The sequence below is a fragment of the Oncorhynchus tshawytscha genome, linkage group LG12 (genome assembly GCF_018296145.1).
Source record: "Oncorhynchus tshawytscha isolate Ot180627B linkage group LG12, Otsh_v2.0, whole genome shotgun sequence".
NCBI lineage: Eukaryota > Metazoa > Chordata > Actinopteri > Salmoniformes > Salmonidae > Oncorhynchus > Oncorhynchus tshawytscha.
This window is the reverse complement of record NC_056440.1, coordinates 75291344-75309813: the sequence shown is the minus strand read 5'-3', so window position 1 is coordinate 75309813 and position 18470 is coordinate 75291344. Positions and strand designations below refer to the sequence as shown.

Below are 18470 nucleotides of genomic sequence, written 5' to 3'. Positions count from 1 at the left end.
GCAGAGGAGAGAGCAGAGTTCAGCATCTCTACCACAGGTGGACTGTATGAAGTCTGAAGATCATTAGATCAATGAGATGTGTCGGTTGGTGATGATGTCGTGACTTGATGTGATACTTTAGCATTGATCTCAATTGTCAAAACCATAAAAAGGGAGATTTTAAGTATCTATTTTAAGAACCATCTGGAGATGTTAAAATGTATATCTCAAATGAGGTGAAGACCGGTCGTACCACAGAGTGTCTACATGAACAAGCCTGTCTGAGGCACACAGCATATACAGAGTGGGACACTATAAGGGAAGGGGAGAGCGGGAAGAGTGGTCCATCTACACTGCTTGAAGAAGGCTAATCATAGAAATGGGCTAAGGGTACCTACCAAATGGCGCCCTATTCCCTATGGGCCCTGGTCAAGAGCTGTGCACTATCTAGGGAATATGGTACCATTTGGGATAGTCAGTAAGACTATAGCCTTCTACTGTGTAAATGACTACAGCTAGATTACCTCTCTGGAGGAGCATAAACCACACGATGATCAAAGAAATTAGAAAATTATTCAACTTGTTCAGTAAATATTTCAAAAAGTGCAACTAGACAGAAAGCAAAACAATCCTTCCATCCCAGCCTCTGAAATAAGATCTAAGGACAACTTGTCAAAACAATCCTTCCATCCCAGCCTCTGAAATAAGATCTAAGGACAACTTGTCAAAACAATCCTTCCATCCCAGCCTCTGAAATAAGATCTAAGGACAACTTGTCAAAACAATCCTTCCATCCCAGCCTCTGAAATAAGATCTAAGGACAACTTGTCAAAACAATCCTTCCATCCCAGCCTCTGAAATAAGATCTAAGGACAACTTGTCAAAACAATCCTTCCATCCCAGCCTCTGAAATAAGATCTAAGGACAACTTGTCAAAACATTCAATAATAATGCTACTTTTTAAAACAGTAGTCGTGTAACAGACGGACACAGACAAAGACAGGAGATGATAGTGTTTTTAAAATCATATGTAAGGCTTTGTCCCAAACATGAGTAACAATGAAGTCATCCTATATGTATGATCAATAACAGCTAAAACATTCACACGGGTAAAACCTGCAGTATTCCAGTATCGTCCAAGATGCAGATATGCATTTTAGATCTGGTATCACTATACACATGTTGAACAACCTAAAACTTCATCCTAAAAATCCTTCATTAAAATGCAACGCTGCAAAAATGTAACAAAAAGGCAATTTTTAATTTTTATACAATACACTCATGATGGTCCCAATAATAAATATATGATTATTAATGAAATTGCACCACAAAACAAGTTTAAACATGAACTTGACTCCTACATCAATGATAGTAATAATAATATGTTTTTCTGAGTCGCGTGGCTCTATAGGCCAGGGAACAAAATTCAAAGGGTCAGGGTTGGTAGGCAAATAAAGGTCACGGTTAATAATAAGGTTGATGGTTAAATAAAGTTGATGGTTGATGAGCAGTTAGGGTATGGGTGAACACTGATGGCACAAGTAAGGAAGAGAGGCAACGATGAGGAGAAATGTAGTTCTATCCTTTCTGTCCCTCAGCAGGAGACCAGTCAGAGAGGTTAGAAGGGCCTTAGTGGTAGTGAATAGAATGTTAGTATATCTTCTTTGATTCTATAGAACATCTGGCAGAACGTCTGGTTTTAGAGAAGCCACAGTCATGTGACCTAGTGTCCAATGTCGCCCTCTCCTGGTCACTATCTGGTGCTGAGGAACAACAGGGCTGCTTTCTCTAAAAGTAGAGCCATGAAAACAGACTTGGCTGATGTTGGGACACAGTGAAGAAGGGGTTGGGGAGACAGTGAAGAAGGGGTTGGGGAGACAGTGAAGGAGTTGTTAGAGTAGGTTAATAGGGAATGAAAGAAGGGGGTTAGAGTAGGTTAGTAGGGAATGAAAGAAGGGGGTTAGAGTAGGTTAGTAGGGAATGAAAGAAGGGGGTTAGAGTAGGTTAGTAGGGAATGAAAGAAGGGGGTTAGAGTAGGTTAGTAGGGAATGAAAGAAGGGGGTTAGAGTAGGTTAGTAGGGAATGAAAGAAGGGGGTAAGAGTTAGAGTAGGGTAGAGACTGTAGCCAGGGCATGTAATAGTTTGTCTACAAAGAAGTGATTTAGTTTCTGGAGTAAAGCTGGCAAGGCAGCATTATCATACAGGCTGTAGGGGAAAACATTCAAGGCATGGTTGATATTGAGTCTAAATGCGATGGATTATGAGAGCAACTACAGTAAAAGAGACTGGCTCAGTGGTAACCAGGTTTAGTAACACACAACCTCCTTTCCAAGGCTATAATACTGAAAGGAATACCTATAGATCTTGTCCATCATAATGTACCGAGAGTGGAGCAGACAGAGTGGTGGGGTGAGGACATGTAGATATGTAGTAGTTGGTACTGCATGAGTTCCAACTGTTTGGTCTGCAGACCCATTTTGATATAATAAAACATCACGACTCCACCATGTAGAAAAAAAGTGATGAAATCATCGCTAATGTAAACTTATTGTTTTAGCTGATTTAGTTCCTGGTCTTGTCCACTCTGTTCTAATGAGGCTTGTGGCCATTGTAGAAGGAAACAGAAGACACATCCGTGTTCCTGAGAGTCTGATTTTTCAGTGATGGGGTCATAGGGTAGCCTAGTGGTTAGAGCGTTGGACTAGTAACCGGAAGGTTGCAAGTTCAAACCCCCGAGCTGACAAGGTACAAATCTGTCGTTCTGCCCCTGAACAGGCAGTTAACCCACTGTTCCTAGGCCGTCATTGAAAATAAGAATTTGTTCTTAACTGACTTGCCTAGTTAAATAAATCAAAAAAATAATATGTTGTTTCTTTTAAAAGATAGAGCCACATTTGTAGGAAGAAAAAAGAAACCGCTCTGTTTATTACAACTGTATCTAGAGGCTACCAGAGGTTACCGAGGCTACCGATGTAACCCTGGTTCTATGAACAAAGCGCGGTTTTATTGTATTTTTTTTCGACCCCATTTTTAAAAATCAGGCGACCCCACATGGGGCCGGGACCAATAGTTTTGGGAAACGCTGTGGTAGTGGATATGTAGGATCCAGCGTGCTTCTGTTTAACAACAGTCACTAGTGTGTGTGAGAGTTAGTGAGTCCTCTGTAGGGGTTTTGAAACCAAACTACTTAGTTCAAGTGGAGAAGCAAGTACAGTAGCTGAAGCCGTCTAAACCTGATAGTTTTATACCCATACCCATCTAAACTACTCGTCGAGTCTAGCCAACTACTGCAAGTCTAATCCTCTATCTATTTCAACCTCTGTTCCAGTCTAATCCTCTATTTCAACCTCTGTTCCAGTCTAATCCTCTATTTCAACATTTGTTCCAGTCTAATCCTCTATTTCAACCCCTGTTCCAGTCTAATCCTCTATTTCAACCCCTGTTCCAGTCTAATCCTCTATTTCAACCCCTGTTCCAGTCTAATCCTCTATTTCAACCTGTTCCAGTCTAATCCTCTATTTCAACCTCTGTTCCAGTCTAATCCTCTATTTCAACCTCTGTTCCAGTCTAATCCTCTATTTCAACCTCTGTTCCAGTCTAATCCTCTATTTCAACCTCTGTTCCAGTCTAATCCTCTATTTCAACCTCTGTTCCAGTCTAATCCTCTATTTCAACCTCTGTTCCAGTCTAATCCTCTATTTCAACCTCTGGTCCAGTCTAATCCTCTATTTCAACCTCTGGTCCAGTCTAATCCTCTATTTCAACCTGTTCCAGTCTAATCCTCCATTTCAACCTGTGTTCCAGTCTAATCCTCTATTTCAACCTGTGTTCCAGTCTAATCCTCTATTTCAACCTGTTCCAGTCTTATCCTCTATTTCAACCTGTTCCAGTCTAATCCTCTATTTTAACCTCTGGTCCAGTCTAATCCTCTATTTCAACCTCTGGTCCAGTCTAATCCTCTATTTCAACCTCTGGTGCAGTGGTGCTAAAGTGCAGATCTACAGCAGAGAGATCTTAAAGCACAATACATCATGAGCTCAACAAATAAAAAGCTACATTAAATAGTGCTAATTAAATGAGACTGCATAGATCACCTGCTATAGACATAATTCTAATACTACAGGACTCTAGTGGTCTTTCCATGGCCATACTTCTCTCCGGTCTGGAAAGCTGGAGAGATAAGCCTACAAGTCTATGGTATCCATGTTTTCTGTCTGCAAAGAAAAACGTATTTTAGGAAAGGGAGTGAGATAAATGCAATAAATAAAACACCCTAGCGTGATATATATATATATATATTAATATTTATATGTATTTATATATGTATAAAAGTATGGTACAGACAATGGGTACTGCACTTGGCTTGAATGTGTTCAGTTGGTGAGTTGATAACGATGTACTCAAAACTGATGCTAGCTAGATAACTGTGAAAGTGCTAGCATCCTATCATAACACAACAGATGCTAGCTGAGCTTAGCTGAAGGCGCTAGCTAGCTGTGATGCTAGCCCTGGACAGCTAGCTTAAGTGTACCGTAATACATTCCTATGGGAGAACCGGACTGATAGAAAACACTACACTATTGAGAAGAGAATAAAGAGGAGAAAAGAGGACTGGGGGAACACGGTACTAGGTCTTAAATGGGGTTGTAGGTGGGGAGTGTAGCTTAGTAAAAGGGGGTAAGATAGGAGAAAAGGTGGCCTGTAGCGGTGCATTCTCTTAGAGTTGAGCATTTGTACACGCGGAGGAGGATGGGCTTTCAACTACTGATATAAAGACTACCGTAGGGTGGAAGCTGAGCGTGTGTATGTGTGTGTGTGCACTGTATGTAAGTGTTTAGATGTGTTAGGAAGAGAATGGTTTGTGTATGCATGTGTACATATGTATAGCCCATCTATTAGTTGTGTATGTGTGTGTGTGTGTGTGTGTGTGTGTGTGTGTTAGACGCGGGTAAGGAAGGCTAGGTTGAGGGAGCCTGGTATTTGGATAGTCTCCAGGGCCAGAGAGGAGGGGTTGAAAGGGAAGGTGACTGGGTAGATGATCTTAGTGTCCATCAACAGCTGAGGAGTCTCACAGCGGTCCCGCAAACGAGTCTGACAGACAGAGAGAGGGGGAGGAAGGGAAGGACAGGAAGAGAGAGGGGGAGGAAGGGAAGGACAGGAAGAGAGAGGGGGAGGAAGGGAAGGACAGGGAGAGAAAATATATACATTAGTTACAGTTACAGTTACTTATACAGTCAGACAGACAGACAGACAGACAGGTCTTACCTGTATGGTTCGTATGAAGGTAACAGACACCCTCTCTTCAAACTCGTTGACTGGAGTGTACAGGTTCAACACCTTCACAATCTGGGAACACAGAAACACAGAGACAAACTTCATTCGTTGAACCTTGAACTATTAACTCAACTGATCCCCTGTCCCATTCACCGCAGTGATAGGGCTTGACTGGTAAATTGAGTACCCGAGGGCTGGGATTGGTTAGTTCAGGACCTAAGTGGTAGAGAGGGCTGTGATTGACTAGTTCAGTACCTGAGTAGTAGAGAGGGCTGTGATTGGTTAGTTCTGTACGTGAGTGGTAGAGAGGGCTCTAATTGGTTTAGTACATGAGCAGAATAGTGAGCTGTGATTGGTTACCTGAGATGTGGACAGGCTGTTGCACATGGAGCAGATGGCCTCGGCGTCTTCGTCCGTCTTCTTCTTGACTTGCAGCAGCTGAGCAGCCTGAATCAGAGGCTCCAGAGTCTCCTTGGCTCCACACAGCATCAGAGACTTGTCACGCAGCCACTCCTCCAGCTGACTCACGTTATACCTGGTACACCACATTATATACGTTACACACACTCTATAAAACACATTAGACACAGTCTGTCTATACATAAGACATGACAGCCTCTCTGAACCGACCTGATCTGCATGCCTTTACTCCAGGAGCACATGTCTTTACGCAGCAGTAGATTGTTGAGAGTCACAGCTCCAATGATGTAGAACTGCTGCTTCACAACCTGGGGTCAGAACACAGCCAAGGGTCAGGGTCAGAACACAGCCAAGGGTCAGGGTCAGAACACAACCAAGGGTCAGAACACAGCCAAGGGTCAGGGTCAGAACACAGCCAAGGGTCAGGGTCAGAACACAGCCAAGGGTCAGGGTCAGAACACAACCAAGGGTCAGAACACAACCAAGGGTCAGAACACAGCCAAGGGTCATGGTCAGAACACACCAAGGGTCAGAACACAGCCAAGGGTCAGGGTCAGAACACAGCCAAGGGTCAGGGTCAGAACACAACCAAGGGTCAGGGTCAGAACACAACCAAGGGTCAGGGTCAGAAAACAGCCAAGGGTCAGGGTCAGAACACAGCCAAGGGTCAGGGTCAGAACACAGCCAAGGGTCAGGGTCAGAACACAGCCAAGGGTCAGGGTCAGAACACAACCAAGGGTCAGGGTCAGAACACAGCCAAGGGTCAGAACACAGCCAAGGGTCAGGGTCAGAACACAGCCAAGGGTCAGGGTCAGAACACAGCCAAGGGTCAGGGTCAGAACACAGCCAAGGGTCAGGGTCAGAACACAGCCAAGGGTCAGGGTCAGAACACAGCCAAGGGTCAGGGTCAGAACACAGCCAAGGGTCAGGGTCAGAACACAGCCAAGGGTCAGGGTCAGAACACAGCCAAGAGTCAGGGTCAGAACACAGCCAAGGGTCAGGGTCAGAACACAGCCAAGGGTCAGGGTCAGAACACAGCCAAGGGTCAGGGTCAGAACACAGCCAAGGGTCAGGGTCAGACACATGCACACGGACCTGTTTGATGAGTTCAGGGTCGGTGCCGTGCTGACACATGGTGGAGTGGAAAGCGCTGAGCTGGCGTAAGATGGATTCCAGCGTGTAGGTTCCCTCGTCAGCGATGCTCGATGTCCGTTTACGCAGACCGGTCGGCTTAACCCCCGACACACCCTGGATGGTCTCATGCTCCAACATACCAGAGACTGGGACGGACACACACACACACACACACACACACACACACACACACACAACACACGTTAGTGGTTGGATGTTCACCCACCCACACACCACAGAGTGGCGCAGCGGTCTAAGGCCCTGCATCTCAGTGCATGAGGCTTCACTACATTCCCTGGTTCGAATCTAGGCTGTATCACATCCGGTTGTGATTGGGAGTCCCACAGGGCAGCGAACAATTGTCCCAGCGTCGTCCGGGTTTGGCCGTCATTGTAAATAAGGATTTGTTCTTAACTGACTTGCCTAGTTAAGTAAAGGTTGAATTGAATGAAAACACACACACAGCGTGGTGTACTCACCAATCATGGGCTGTAGGATGTTCTCCATGCATTTGATGAGCTGCTGGTAGATCTGAATGGCCAGGTCACTGAGGACCTGCCGGTACTCAGCCAGGTCAAAGTTAGACAGGCAGTGATCATTCTGCTTAGGAGTGTTGTGCTTCATAAACGACTGCAGGAGCAGAGAGGAGGAGGAAGAGAGAGAAACAGATACAAACACACAGGTTGGGGGTGTGTCTGTGTTTTGGGGTGTACCTCACCTCCGCTGTACCGTTGCAGACTGTCTGTGTGTGTGTGTGTGTGTGTGCTGGGTCCGGTCTCACCTCATCTCCGCTGTACTGTTTCAGACAGTGTAGGAAGCGGCAGGTGTTGGACAGCCAGAAGGAGACCGTCTCAAAGTCATCCCCCCGTTTCTGACAGAGATAAAATGACAATATAGTTACTAGTGTAATTACAGTGTTACTACACAAGTATAGGAGCAACTTAATGTAGTTGTACTGACATCATAGGGTGTGCGCCCCACATTACATCCTTCCTATACCCTATATAGTGCACTACTTTAAACCAGAGCCCTACGCACCTTGAGTATCTTCTTGATGCTGTTGATGGTGGATGTGAGCAACGTCCTGACCTTCTGGTCATCGTTGACATAGTCAGCATGCCTCAGACACATGAAGAGGATGTAGGCTGGCAGGCCTGGGATCAGATTCACCGCTACACCACGAGGCTTCAACTCTGTTACAGATAATTGACTGTTACAATAGACTATTGGATTATCTATGTGTATGCCTGTATCTATGTATGAACAGAAAAACTTCTCTCTATCATTCATAGAGAGGTAGAGAGAGAGGTAGAGAGAGAGAGAGGTAGAGAGAGAGGTAGAGAAAGAAAGGTAGAGAAAGAAAGGTAGAGAGAGGTAGAGAGAGGTAGAGAGAGAGAGAGGTAGAGAGAGAGGTAGAGAAAGAAAGGTAGAGAAAGAAAGGTAGAGAGAGGTAGAGAGAGAGAGAGGTAGAGAGAGAGAGAGGTAGAGAGAGAGAGAGGTAGAGAGAGAGAGAGAGAGAGGTAGAGAGAGAGGTAGAGAGAGAGGTAGAGAGAGAGTTGGGGGAGGTAGGGAGAGAGGTAGGGAGAGAGAGGTAGGGAGAGAGAGAGGTAGAGAGAGAGGTAGAGAGAGAGAGGTAGAGAGAGAGAGGTAGAGGTGTTTAGAGAGAGAGAGAGAGAGAGAGAGAGGTAGAGAGAGGTAGAGAGAGAGGTAGAGAAAGAAAGGTAGAGAAAGAAAGGTAGAGAAAGAAAGGTAGAGAGAGGTAGAGAGAGAGAGAGGTAGAGAGAGGTAGAGAGAGAGGTAGAGAGAGAGAGAGGTAGAGCGAGAGGTAGAGAGAGAGAGAGGTAGAGAGAGAGGTAGAGAGAGAGGTAGAGAGAGAGGTAGAGAGAGAGGGAGAGAGAGAGAGAGGTAGAGAGAGAGGTAGAGAGAGAGAGAGGTAGAGAGAGAGAGAGGTAGAGAGAGAGGTAGAGAGAGAGAGAGGTAGAGAGAGAGGTAGAGAGAGAGGTAGAGAGAGAGGTAGAGAGAGAGGTAGAGAGAGAGAGAGGTAGAGAGAGAGGTAGAGAGAGAGGTAGAGAGAGAGAGAGGTAGAGAGAGAGGTAGAGAGAGAGAGAGGTAGAGAGAGAGGTAGAGAGAGAGGTAGAGAGAGAGGTAGAGAGAGAGAGAGGTAGAGAGAGAGAGAGGTAGAGAGAGAGGTAGAGAAAGAAAGGTAGAGAAAGAAAGGTAGAGAGAGGTAGAGAGAGAGAGAGAGGTAGAGAGAGAGAGAGGTAGAGAGAGAGAGGTAGAGAGAGAGGTAGAGAGAGAGAGAGGTAGAGAGAGAGAGGTAGAGAGAGAGAGAGGTAGAGAGAGAGAGAGGTAGAGAGAGAGAGAGGTAGAGAGAGAGGTAGAGAGAGAGAGGTAGAGAGAGAGGTAGAGAGAGAGGTAGAGAGAGAGGTAGAGAGAGAGGTAGAGAGAGAGTTGGGGGAGGTAGGGAGAGAGGTAGGGAGAGAGAGGTAGGGAGAGAGAGAGGTAGAGAGAGAGGTAGAGAGAGAGAGGTAGAGGTGTTTAGAGAGAGAGAGAGAGAGAGAGAGGTGGTGAGAGAGGTAGAGAGAGAGGTAGGGAGAGAGAGAGGTAGAGAGAGAGAGGTAGAGAGAGAGGTAGAGAGAGAGAGGTAGAGGTGTTTAGAGAGAGAGAGGTAGAGGTGTTTAGAGAGAGAGAGGTAGAGGTGTTTAGAGAGAGAGAGGTAGAGGTGTTTAGAGAGAGAGAGAGAGAGAGAGAGGTGGTGAGAGAGAGAGAGAGAGAGAGAGGTGGTGAGAGAGGTAGAGAGAGAGAGGTAGAGAGAGAGGTAGAGAGAGAGAGGTAGAGAGAGAGGTAGAGAGAGAGAGAGGTAGAGAGAGAGAGGTAGAGAGAGAGGTAGAGAGAGAGAGGTAGAGGTGTTTAGAGAGAGAGAGGTGGTGAGAGAGAGAGTTAAAAGAGAGTGCAAGACTGAGAATGGTTAGAGGTCAGGGTTATAGGTCAGAGTAGAGGTTACATACCCAGTATGAGGTTCTTAACCAGTTTCAGCTCATCCTCCTTCTTGTACTCCAACATTCCCTGGAAGTCTTTCTCGCGACGAGGAATGTTCACCGGACGGACCGTCTCTTCAACCATCTGACCCGGAGATATAGTCTCAACATGGCCAGCTACACACACACACACACGCACACGGTCAGATATACACAAATTCAGTTCACACAGACACCCATCTACACAGGCGGTCAGGTACGTCTCCTTCCTTACCTCCCATTTCTCCAATCTTCTTCGAGAACACCTTCAGCTGTTTCTTAAGCTTACGGATAGTTTTATCCTGCTTCTCCAGCTGTTCCATGAGGTCCTGAGAGAGAGAGATAGAGAAAGAGAGAGAGAAAGAGAGGTGAGGTTGGCAATAGTCAATCAGTTTATCAAAGCGAAGGGATCAGCGGTCAAACAGGAAGCTGACAATGGTCAAAGTTCAGACAAAAAAACAGGCTCCCTTACCCAGTGGGTTAGAGAGAGAGAGGGGCTTGATTTAAAATAGGGGGTACTTATTTGGTCCTCTGTGGGGTTAGAGAGGGGGTGCTAATTTGAAACAAGGCCTGGCTGTATGTTAACAGAGAGAAGAGGTGCTGGGTTTAACACATTGACCTCCTGTGTGAGTTAGAGAGAAGAGGTGCTCTGCTGGATTTGTCTGTTGTGGGTTAACAGAGTTAGAGTAGAAATCTGACACACACCAAACTCTGTTAGTGGTCACACACGTGCAGAGAAACACACAATGTCCTTAGACTCGACATACAACCATCCGTCGTAATATGTTGACTTTGGCGCTGCGATATGCTGTTGGATCCTCAGTCCTCAGCATCTCCTGTTAGGTGACATCCACACACATCAGAGGGTGTTCTCACAGGACACACACATCTGGGTGGTGTCGGACACACACGCCCCCTCAGTAAAACAGTAACTATCACAGTACCACTACCGACCAATAAGGGAAGTGCTGGTTGATGGCAGCAGGTTGTCTTGGTGGGGCCAGTGATCTGGTCTGAGTATGAGTGTGTTTTTTCATTCATCTATGACCTTTTGAATGCTTAAATCATTTTGTAAAAGTATTACAATGTGTGTTTTAAAATGTGTGTGTGCATGTGTGTGTGTGACTGCATGTGTGTACACGTTTGCAAGCGTGTGTATACACTGGGTGTACAAAACATTAAGGACACCTTCCTAACATTGAGTTGCACCCCCCGCCCCCCCCCTTTCCCCTCAGAACAGACATAATTTGTTAGGTGTCGAAAGCGTTCCACTGGGATGGTGGCCCATGTCGACTCCAATGCTTCCCAGAGTTGTGTCAAGTTGGCTGGATGTCCTTTGGGTGGTGGACCATTCTTGATACATACGGGAAACGGTTGAGTGTGAAAAACCCATCAGCATTACAGTCCTTGACACAAACCGGTGCGCCGGGTACAAACTACCATACCACGTTCAATGGCACTTGAATATTTTGTCTCACCCATTCACCCTCTGAATGGCACACACACACAATCCATGTCTCGATTGTTTAAATCCTTCTAACCTTTTAACCTGTCTCCTCCCGTTCATCTACACTGATTGAAGTGGATTTAACAGGTGACATCGATAAGGAATCATAGCTTTCTCCTGGATTCACCTGGTCAGTCCATGTCATGGAAAGAGCAGGTGTCCTTAATGTTTTGTACACTCCGTGTATGTGTGTGTGTATACTACATGTGTGTGTGTATACTACATGTGTGTGTGTATACTACATGTGTGTGTGTATACTACATGTGTGTGTGTATACTACATGTGTGTGTGTATACTACATGTGTGTGTGTATACTACATGTGTGTGTGTATACTACATGTGTGTGTATACTATGTTTGTGTGTAAGTGCGTAACGTACCAGGTTTTCGTTGGTGAGTCGTGTGATCTCATGCTGTAGACTAGCCTCTATGCGTGCCTCTGGTGGGAGCTGCAGGTTCTGGGCCAGCAGCTGTTGTTGACGGTTATTCTCCTCTTTAACACTCTGTAACTCCCCTCGCAACACCTCCACCTCGTTGTCATAGCTACGCCGCTGCTGCTGCATCTGGCCCTCCAACAGTCTGAGAGGAGGGGATGGAGAGAGAAGATTAGAATCATTCTTCAACTACTATAGGAGGTTGGGAAAGCATGAAGGAGAAAATATGGGATAGAGGGAGCAAGAGCAAACAGCCTCACACCACACCTGGTCCACACGCACACACACACACACACATGCACACACACACACACACACGGTTAACCTGTTGGTCTCCTCTAACCCTTCATATACCAGCCACAGCTCTCTGTCCTCATTCAGCCTATGGAAGTCAGCAGTGGGGGATCTGACAAACAAACACAAAGGAAAGAAAGGGAACAGAAAAAAGGCTAAACAAAGAGGGGGATGAGGGGTGATGGTGGACTAGAGGAGGAGGGGTGATGGTGGTCTAGAGGAGGAGGGGTGATGGTGGACTAGAGGAGGAGGGATGATGGTGGACTAGAGGAGGAGGGTGATGGTGGACTAGAGGAGGAGGGATGATGGTGGACTAGAGGAGGAGGGATGATGGTGGACTAGAGGAGGAGGGATGATGGTGGACTAGAGGAGGAGGGATGATGGTGGACTAGAGGAGGAGGGATGATGGTGGACTATGGTGGAGGAGGAGGGATGATGGTGGACTAGAGGAGGAGGGATGATGGTGGACTAGAGGAGGAGGGATGATGGTGGACTAGAGAGGAGGGGATGGTGGGGATGAGGGATGATGGTGGACTAGAGGAGGAGGGATGATGGTGGACTAGAGGAGGAGGGATGATGGTGGACTAGAGGAGGAGGGATGATGGTGGACTAGAGGAGGAGGGATGATGGTGGACTAGAGGAGGAGGGGATGATGGTGGACTAGAGGAGGAGGGATGATGGTGGACTAGAGGAGGAGGGATGAGAGGACTAGAGGGAGGGATGATGGTGGACTAGAGGAGGAGGGATGATGGTGGACTAGAGGAGGAGGGATGATGGTGGACTAGAGGAGGAGGGATGATGGTGGACTAGAGGAGGAGGGATGATGGTGGACTGATGGTGGAGGAGGAGGGATGATGGTGGACTAGAGGAGGAGGGATGATGGTGGACTAGAGGAGGAGGGATGATGGTGGACTAGAGGAGGAGGGATGATGGTGGACTAGAGGAGGAGGGATGATGGTGGACTAGAGGAGGAGGGATGATGGTGGACTAGAGGAGGAGGGATGATGGTGGACTAGAGGAGGAGGGATGATGGTGGACTAGAGGAGGAGGGATGATGGTGGACTAGAGGAGGAGGGATGATGGTGGACTAGAGGAGGAGGGATGATGGTGGACTAGAGGAGGAGGGATGATGGTGGACTAGAGGAGGAGGGATGATGGTGGATGGTGGACTAGAGGAGGAGGGATGATGGTGGACTAGAGGAGGAGGGATGATGGTGGACTAGAGGAGGAGGGATGATGGTGGACTAGAGGAGGAGGGATGATGGTGGACTAGAGGAGGAGGGATGATGGTGGACTAGAGGAGGAGGGATGATGGTGGACTAGAGGAGGAGGATGATGGTGATAGAGGAGGAGGGATGATGGTGGACTAGAGGAGGAGGGATGATGGTGGACTAGAGGAGGAGGGGGAGGTGGACTGATGGACTAGAGGAGGAGGGGTGATGGTGGACTAGAGGAGGAGGGATGATGGTGGACTAGAGGAGGAGGGATGATGGTGGACTAGAGGAGGAGGGATGATGGTGGACTAGAGGAGGAGGGATGATGGTGGACTAGAGGAGGAGGGATGATGGTGGACTAGAGGAGGAGGGATGATGGTGGACTAGAGGAGGAGGGATGATGGTGGACTAGAGGAGGAGGGATGATGGTGGACTAGAGGAGGAGGGATGATGGTGGACTAGAGGAGGAGGGATAGAGGAGGAGGGATGATGGTGGACTAGAGGAGGAGGGATGATGGTGGACTAGAGGAGGAGGGATGATGGTGGACTAGAGGAGGAGGGATGATGGTGGACTAGAGGAGGAGGGATGATGGGACTAGAGGAGGAGGGATGATGGTGGACTAGAGGAGGAGGGGATGATGGTGGACTAGAGGAGGAGGGATGATGGTGGACTAGAGGAGGAGGGATGATGGTGGACTAGAGGAGGAGGGATGATGGTGGACTAGAGGAGGAGGGATGATGGTGGACTAGAGGAGGAGGGATGATGGTGGACTAGAGGAGGAGGGATGATGGTGGACTAGAGGAGGAGGGATGATGGTGGACTAGAGGAGGAGGGATGATGGTGGACTAGAGGAGGAGGGATGATGGTGGACTAGAGGAGGAGGGATGATGGTGGACTAGAGGAGGAGGGGAGGGATGATGGTGGACTAGAGGAGGAGGGATGATGGTGGACTAGAGGAGGAGGGATGATGGTGGACTAGAGGAGGAGGGATGATGGTGGACTAGAGGAGGAGGGATGATGGTGGACTAGAGGAGGAGGGATGATGGTGGACTAGAGGAGGAGGGATGATGGTGGACTAGAGGAGGAGGGATGATGGTGGACTAGAGGAGGAGGGATGATGGTGGACTAGAGGAGGAGGGATGATGGTGGACTAGAGGAGGAGGGATGATGGTGGACTAGAGGAGGAGGGATGATGGTGGACTAGAGGAGGGGAGGGATGATGGTGGACTAGAGGAGGAGGGATGATGGTGGACTAGAGGAGGAGGGATGATGGTGGACTAGAGGAGGAGGGATGATGGTGGACTAGAGGAGGAGGGATGATGGTGGACTAGAGGAGGAGGGATGATGGTGGACTAGAGGAGGAGGGATGATGGTGGGATGATAGAGGAGGAGGGATGATGGTGGACTAGAGGAGGAGGGATGATGGTGGACTAGAGGAGGAGGGATGATGGTGGACTAGAGGAGGAGGGATGATGGTGGACTAGAGGAGGAGGGATGATGGTGGACTAGAGGAGGAGGGATGATGGTGGACTAGAGGAGGAGGGATGATGGTGGACTAGAGGAGGAGGGATGATGGTGGACTAGAGGAGGAGGGATGATGGTGGAGGAGGGGATGATGGTGGACTAGAGGAGGAGGGATGATGGTGGACTAGAGGAGGAGGGATGATGGTGGACTAGAGGAGGAGGGATGATGGTGGACTAGAGGAGGAGGGATGATGGTGGACTAGAGGAGGAGGGATGATGGTGGACTAGAGGAGGAGGGATGATGGTGGACTAGAGGAGGAGGGATGATGGTGGACTAGAGGAGGAGGGATGATGGTGGACTAGAGGAGGAGGGATGATGGTGGACTAGAGGAGGAGGGATGATGGTGGACTAGAGGAGGAGGGATGATGGTGGACTAGAGGAGGAGGGATGATGGTGGACTAGAGGAGGAGGGATGATGGTGGACTAGAGGAGGAGGGATGATGGTGGACTAGAGGAGGAGGGATGATGGTGGACTAGAGGAGGAGGGATGATGGTGGACTAGAGGAGGAGGGGGATGATGGTGGACTAGAGGAGGAGGGATGATGGTGGACTAGAGGAGGAGGGATGATGGTGGACTAGAGGAGGAGGGATGATGGTGGTGGACTGATGGTGGACTAGAGGAGGAGGGATGATGGTGGACTAGAGGAGGAGGGATGATGGTGGACTAGAGGAGGAGGGATGATGGTGGACTAGAGGAGGAGGGATGATGGTGGACTAGAGGAGGAGGGATGATGGTGGACTAGAGGAGGAGGGATGATGATGGGGATGATGGTGGACTAGAGGAGGAGGGATGATGGTGGACTAGAGGGATGAGGAGGGGATGATGGTGGACTAGAGGAGGAGGGATGATGGTGGACTAGAGGAGGAGGGATGATGGTGGACTAGAGGAGGAGGGATGATGGTGGACTAGAGGAGGAGGGATGAGGAGGAGGAGGGATGATGGTGGACTAGAGGAGGAGGGATGATGGTGGACTAGAGGAGGAGGGATGATGGTGGACTAGAGGAGGAGGGATGATGGTGGGAGGAGGAGGGATGATGGTGGACTAGAGGAGGAGGGATGATGGTGGACTAGAGGAGGAGGGATGATGGTGGACTAGAGGAGGAGGGATGATGGTGGACTAGAGGAGGAGGGATGATGGTGGACTAGAGGAGGAGGGATGATGGTGGACTAGAGGAGGAGGAGGATGGGGACTAGAGGAGGAGGGATGATGGTGGACTAGAGGAGGAGGGATGATGGTGGACTAGAGGAGGAGGGATGATGGTGGACTAGAGGAGGAGGGATGATGGTGGACTAGAGGAGGAGGGATGATGGTGGACTAGAGGAGGAGGGATGATGGTGGACTAGAGGAGGAGGGATGATGGTGGACTAGAGGAGGAGGGATGATGGTGGACTAGAGGAGGAGGGATGATGGTGGACTGATGGTGGAGGAGGAGGGATGATGGTGGACTAGAGGAGGAGGGATGATGGTGGATGATGGTGGACTAGAGGAGGAGGGATGATGGTGGACTAGAGGAGGAGGGATGATGGTGGACTAGAGGAGGAGGGATGATGGTGGACTAGAGGAGGAGGGATGATGGTGGACTAGAGGAGGAGGGATGATGGTGGACTAGAGGAGGAGGGATGATGGTGGACTAGAGGAGGAGGGATGATGGTGGACTAGAGGAGGAGGGATGATGGTGGACTAGAGGAGGAGGGATGATGGTGGACTAGAGGAGGAGGGATGATGGTGGACTAGAGGAGGAGGGATGATGGTGGACTAGAGGAGGAGGGATGATGGTGGACTAGAGGAGGAGGGATGATGGTGGACTAGAGGAGGAGGGATGATGGTGGACTAGAGGAGGAGGGATGATGGTGGACTAGAGGAGGAGGGATGATGGTGGACTAGAGGAGGAGGGATGATGGGGATGATGGTGGACTAGAGGAGGAGGGATGATGGTGGACTAGAGGAGGAGGGATGAGAGGAGGAGGGATGATGGTGGACTAGAGGAGGAGGGATGATGGTGGACTAGAGGAGGAGGGATGATGGTGGACTAGAGGAGGAGGGATGATGGTGGACTAGAGGAGGAGGGATGATGGTGGACTAGAGGAGGAGGGATGATGGTGGACTAGAGGAGGAGGGATGATGGTGGACTAGAGGAGGAGGGATGATGGTGGACTAGAGGAGGAGGGATGATGGTGGACTAGAGGAGGAGGGATGATGGTGGACTAGAGGAGGAGGGATGATGGTGGACTAGAGGAGGAGGGATGATGGTGGACTAGAGGAGGAGGGATGATGGTGGACTAGAGGAGGAGGGATGATGGTGGACTAGAGGAGGAGGGATGATGGTGGACTAGAGGAGGAGGGGATGATGGTGGACTAGAGGAGGAGGAGGGATGATGGTGGACTAGAGGAGGAGGGATGATGGTGGACTAGAGGAGGAGGGATGATGGTGGACTAGAGGAGGAGGAGGGATGATGGTGGACTAGAGGAGGAGGGATGATGGTGGACTAGAGGAGGAGGGATGATGGTGGACTAGAGGGGAGGAGGGATGATGGTGGACTAGAGGAGGAGGGATGATGGTGGACTAGAGGAGGAGGGGATGATGGTGGACTAGAGGAGGAGGGATGATGGTGGACTAGAGGAGGAGGGATGATGGTGGACTAGAGGAGGAGGGATGATGGTGGACTAGAGGAGGAGGGGTGATGGTGGACTAGAGGAGGAGGGATGATGGTGGACTAGAGGAGGAGGGATGATGGTGGACTAGAGGAGGAGGGATGATGGACTGGATGGTGGACTGATGGTGATGGTGGACTAGAGGAGGAGGGATGATGGTGGACTAGAGGAGGAGGGATGATGGTGGACTAGAGGAGGAGGGATGATGGTGGACTAGAGGAGGAGAGGAGGAGGGATGATGGTGGACTAGATGGTGGGAGGAGGAGGGATGATGGTGGACTAGAGGAGGAGGGATGATGGTGGACTAGAGGAGGAGGGATGATGGTGGACTAGAGGAGGAGGGATGATGGTGGACTAGAGGAGGAGGGGATGATGGTGGACTGAGAGGAGGAGGAGGGATGATGGTGGACTAGAGGAGGAGGGATGATGGTGGACTAGAGGAGGAGGGATGATGGTGGACTAGAGGAGGAGGGATGATGGTGGACTAGAGGAGGAGGGATGATGGTGGACTAGAGGAGGAGGAGGGATGATGGTGGACTAGAGGAGGAGGGATGATGGTGGACTAGAGGAGGAGGGATGATGGTGGACTAGAGGAGGAGGGATGATGGTGGACTAGAGGAGGAGGGATGACTAGAGGAGGAGGGGTGGACTAGAGGAGGAGGGATGATGGTGGACTAGAGGAGGAGGGATGATGGTGGACTAGAGGAGGAGGGATGATGGTGGACTAGAGGAGGAGGGATGATGGTGGACTAGAGGAGGAGGGATGATGGTGGACTAGAGGAGGAGGGGTGATGGTGGACTAGGAGGAGGAGGGATGATGGTGGACTAGAGGAGGAGGGATGATGGTGGACTAGAGGAGGAGGGATGATGGTGGTCTAGAGGAGGAGGGATGATGGTGGACTAGAGGAGGAGGGATGATGGTGGACTAGAGGAGGAGGGTGATGGTGGACTAGAGGAGGAGGGATGATGGTGGACTAGAGGAGGAGGGGTGATGGTGGACTAGAGGAGGAGGGATGAT

The 18470-nt window shown here is 49.4% G+C and overlaps 1 protein-coding gene across 8 annotated transcripts in view; it reads right to left on the bottom strand.

Moving 5' to 3' along the window:
- Positions 1-1768: 1768 nt before the first annotated feature.
- Positions 1769-18470, bottom strand: part of myo5aa (myosin VAa) — a 101700-nt gene continuing 84998 nt past the window's right edge. For 6 of the 8 annotated variants that reach the window (XM_042331067.1, XM_042331071.1, XM_042331069.1 and 3 more), the window contains 12 exons: positions 11711-11909; positions 10592-10660; positions 10060-10153; positions 9816-9962; positions 7846-8000; positions 7589-7678; positions 7287-7437; positions 6769-6953; positions 5884-5981; positions 5614-5788; positions 5245-5325; positions 1769-5070 (listed from right to left, as the gene is read on the bottom strand). In XM_042331067.1, coding sequence (XP_042187001.1) covers positions 4918-5070; positions 5245-5325; positions 5614-5788; positions 5884-5981; positions 6769-6953; positions 7287-7437; positions 7589-7678; positions 7846-8000; positions 9816-9962; positions 10060-10153; positions 10592-10660; positions 11711-11909 — 1597 coding nt within the window. In that variant the 3' untranslated portion in view covers positions 1769-4917. The remainder of the gene's footprint in view (positions 5071-5244; positions 5326-5613; positions 5789-5883; positions 5982-6768; positions 6954-7286; positions 7438-7588; positions 7679-7845; positions 8001-9815; positions 9963-10059; positions 10154-10591; positions 10661-11710; positions 11910-18470) is intronic. The other 2 variants (XM_042331074.1, XM_042331075.1) reach the window with 1 other exon arrangement.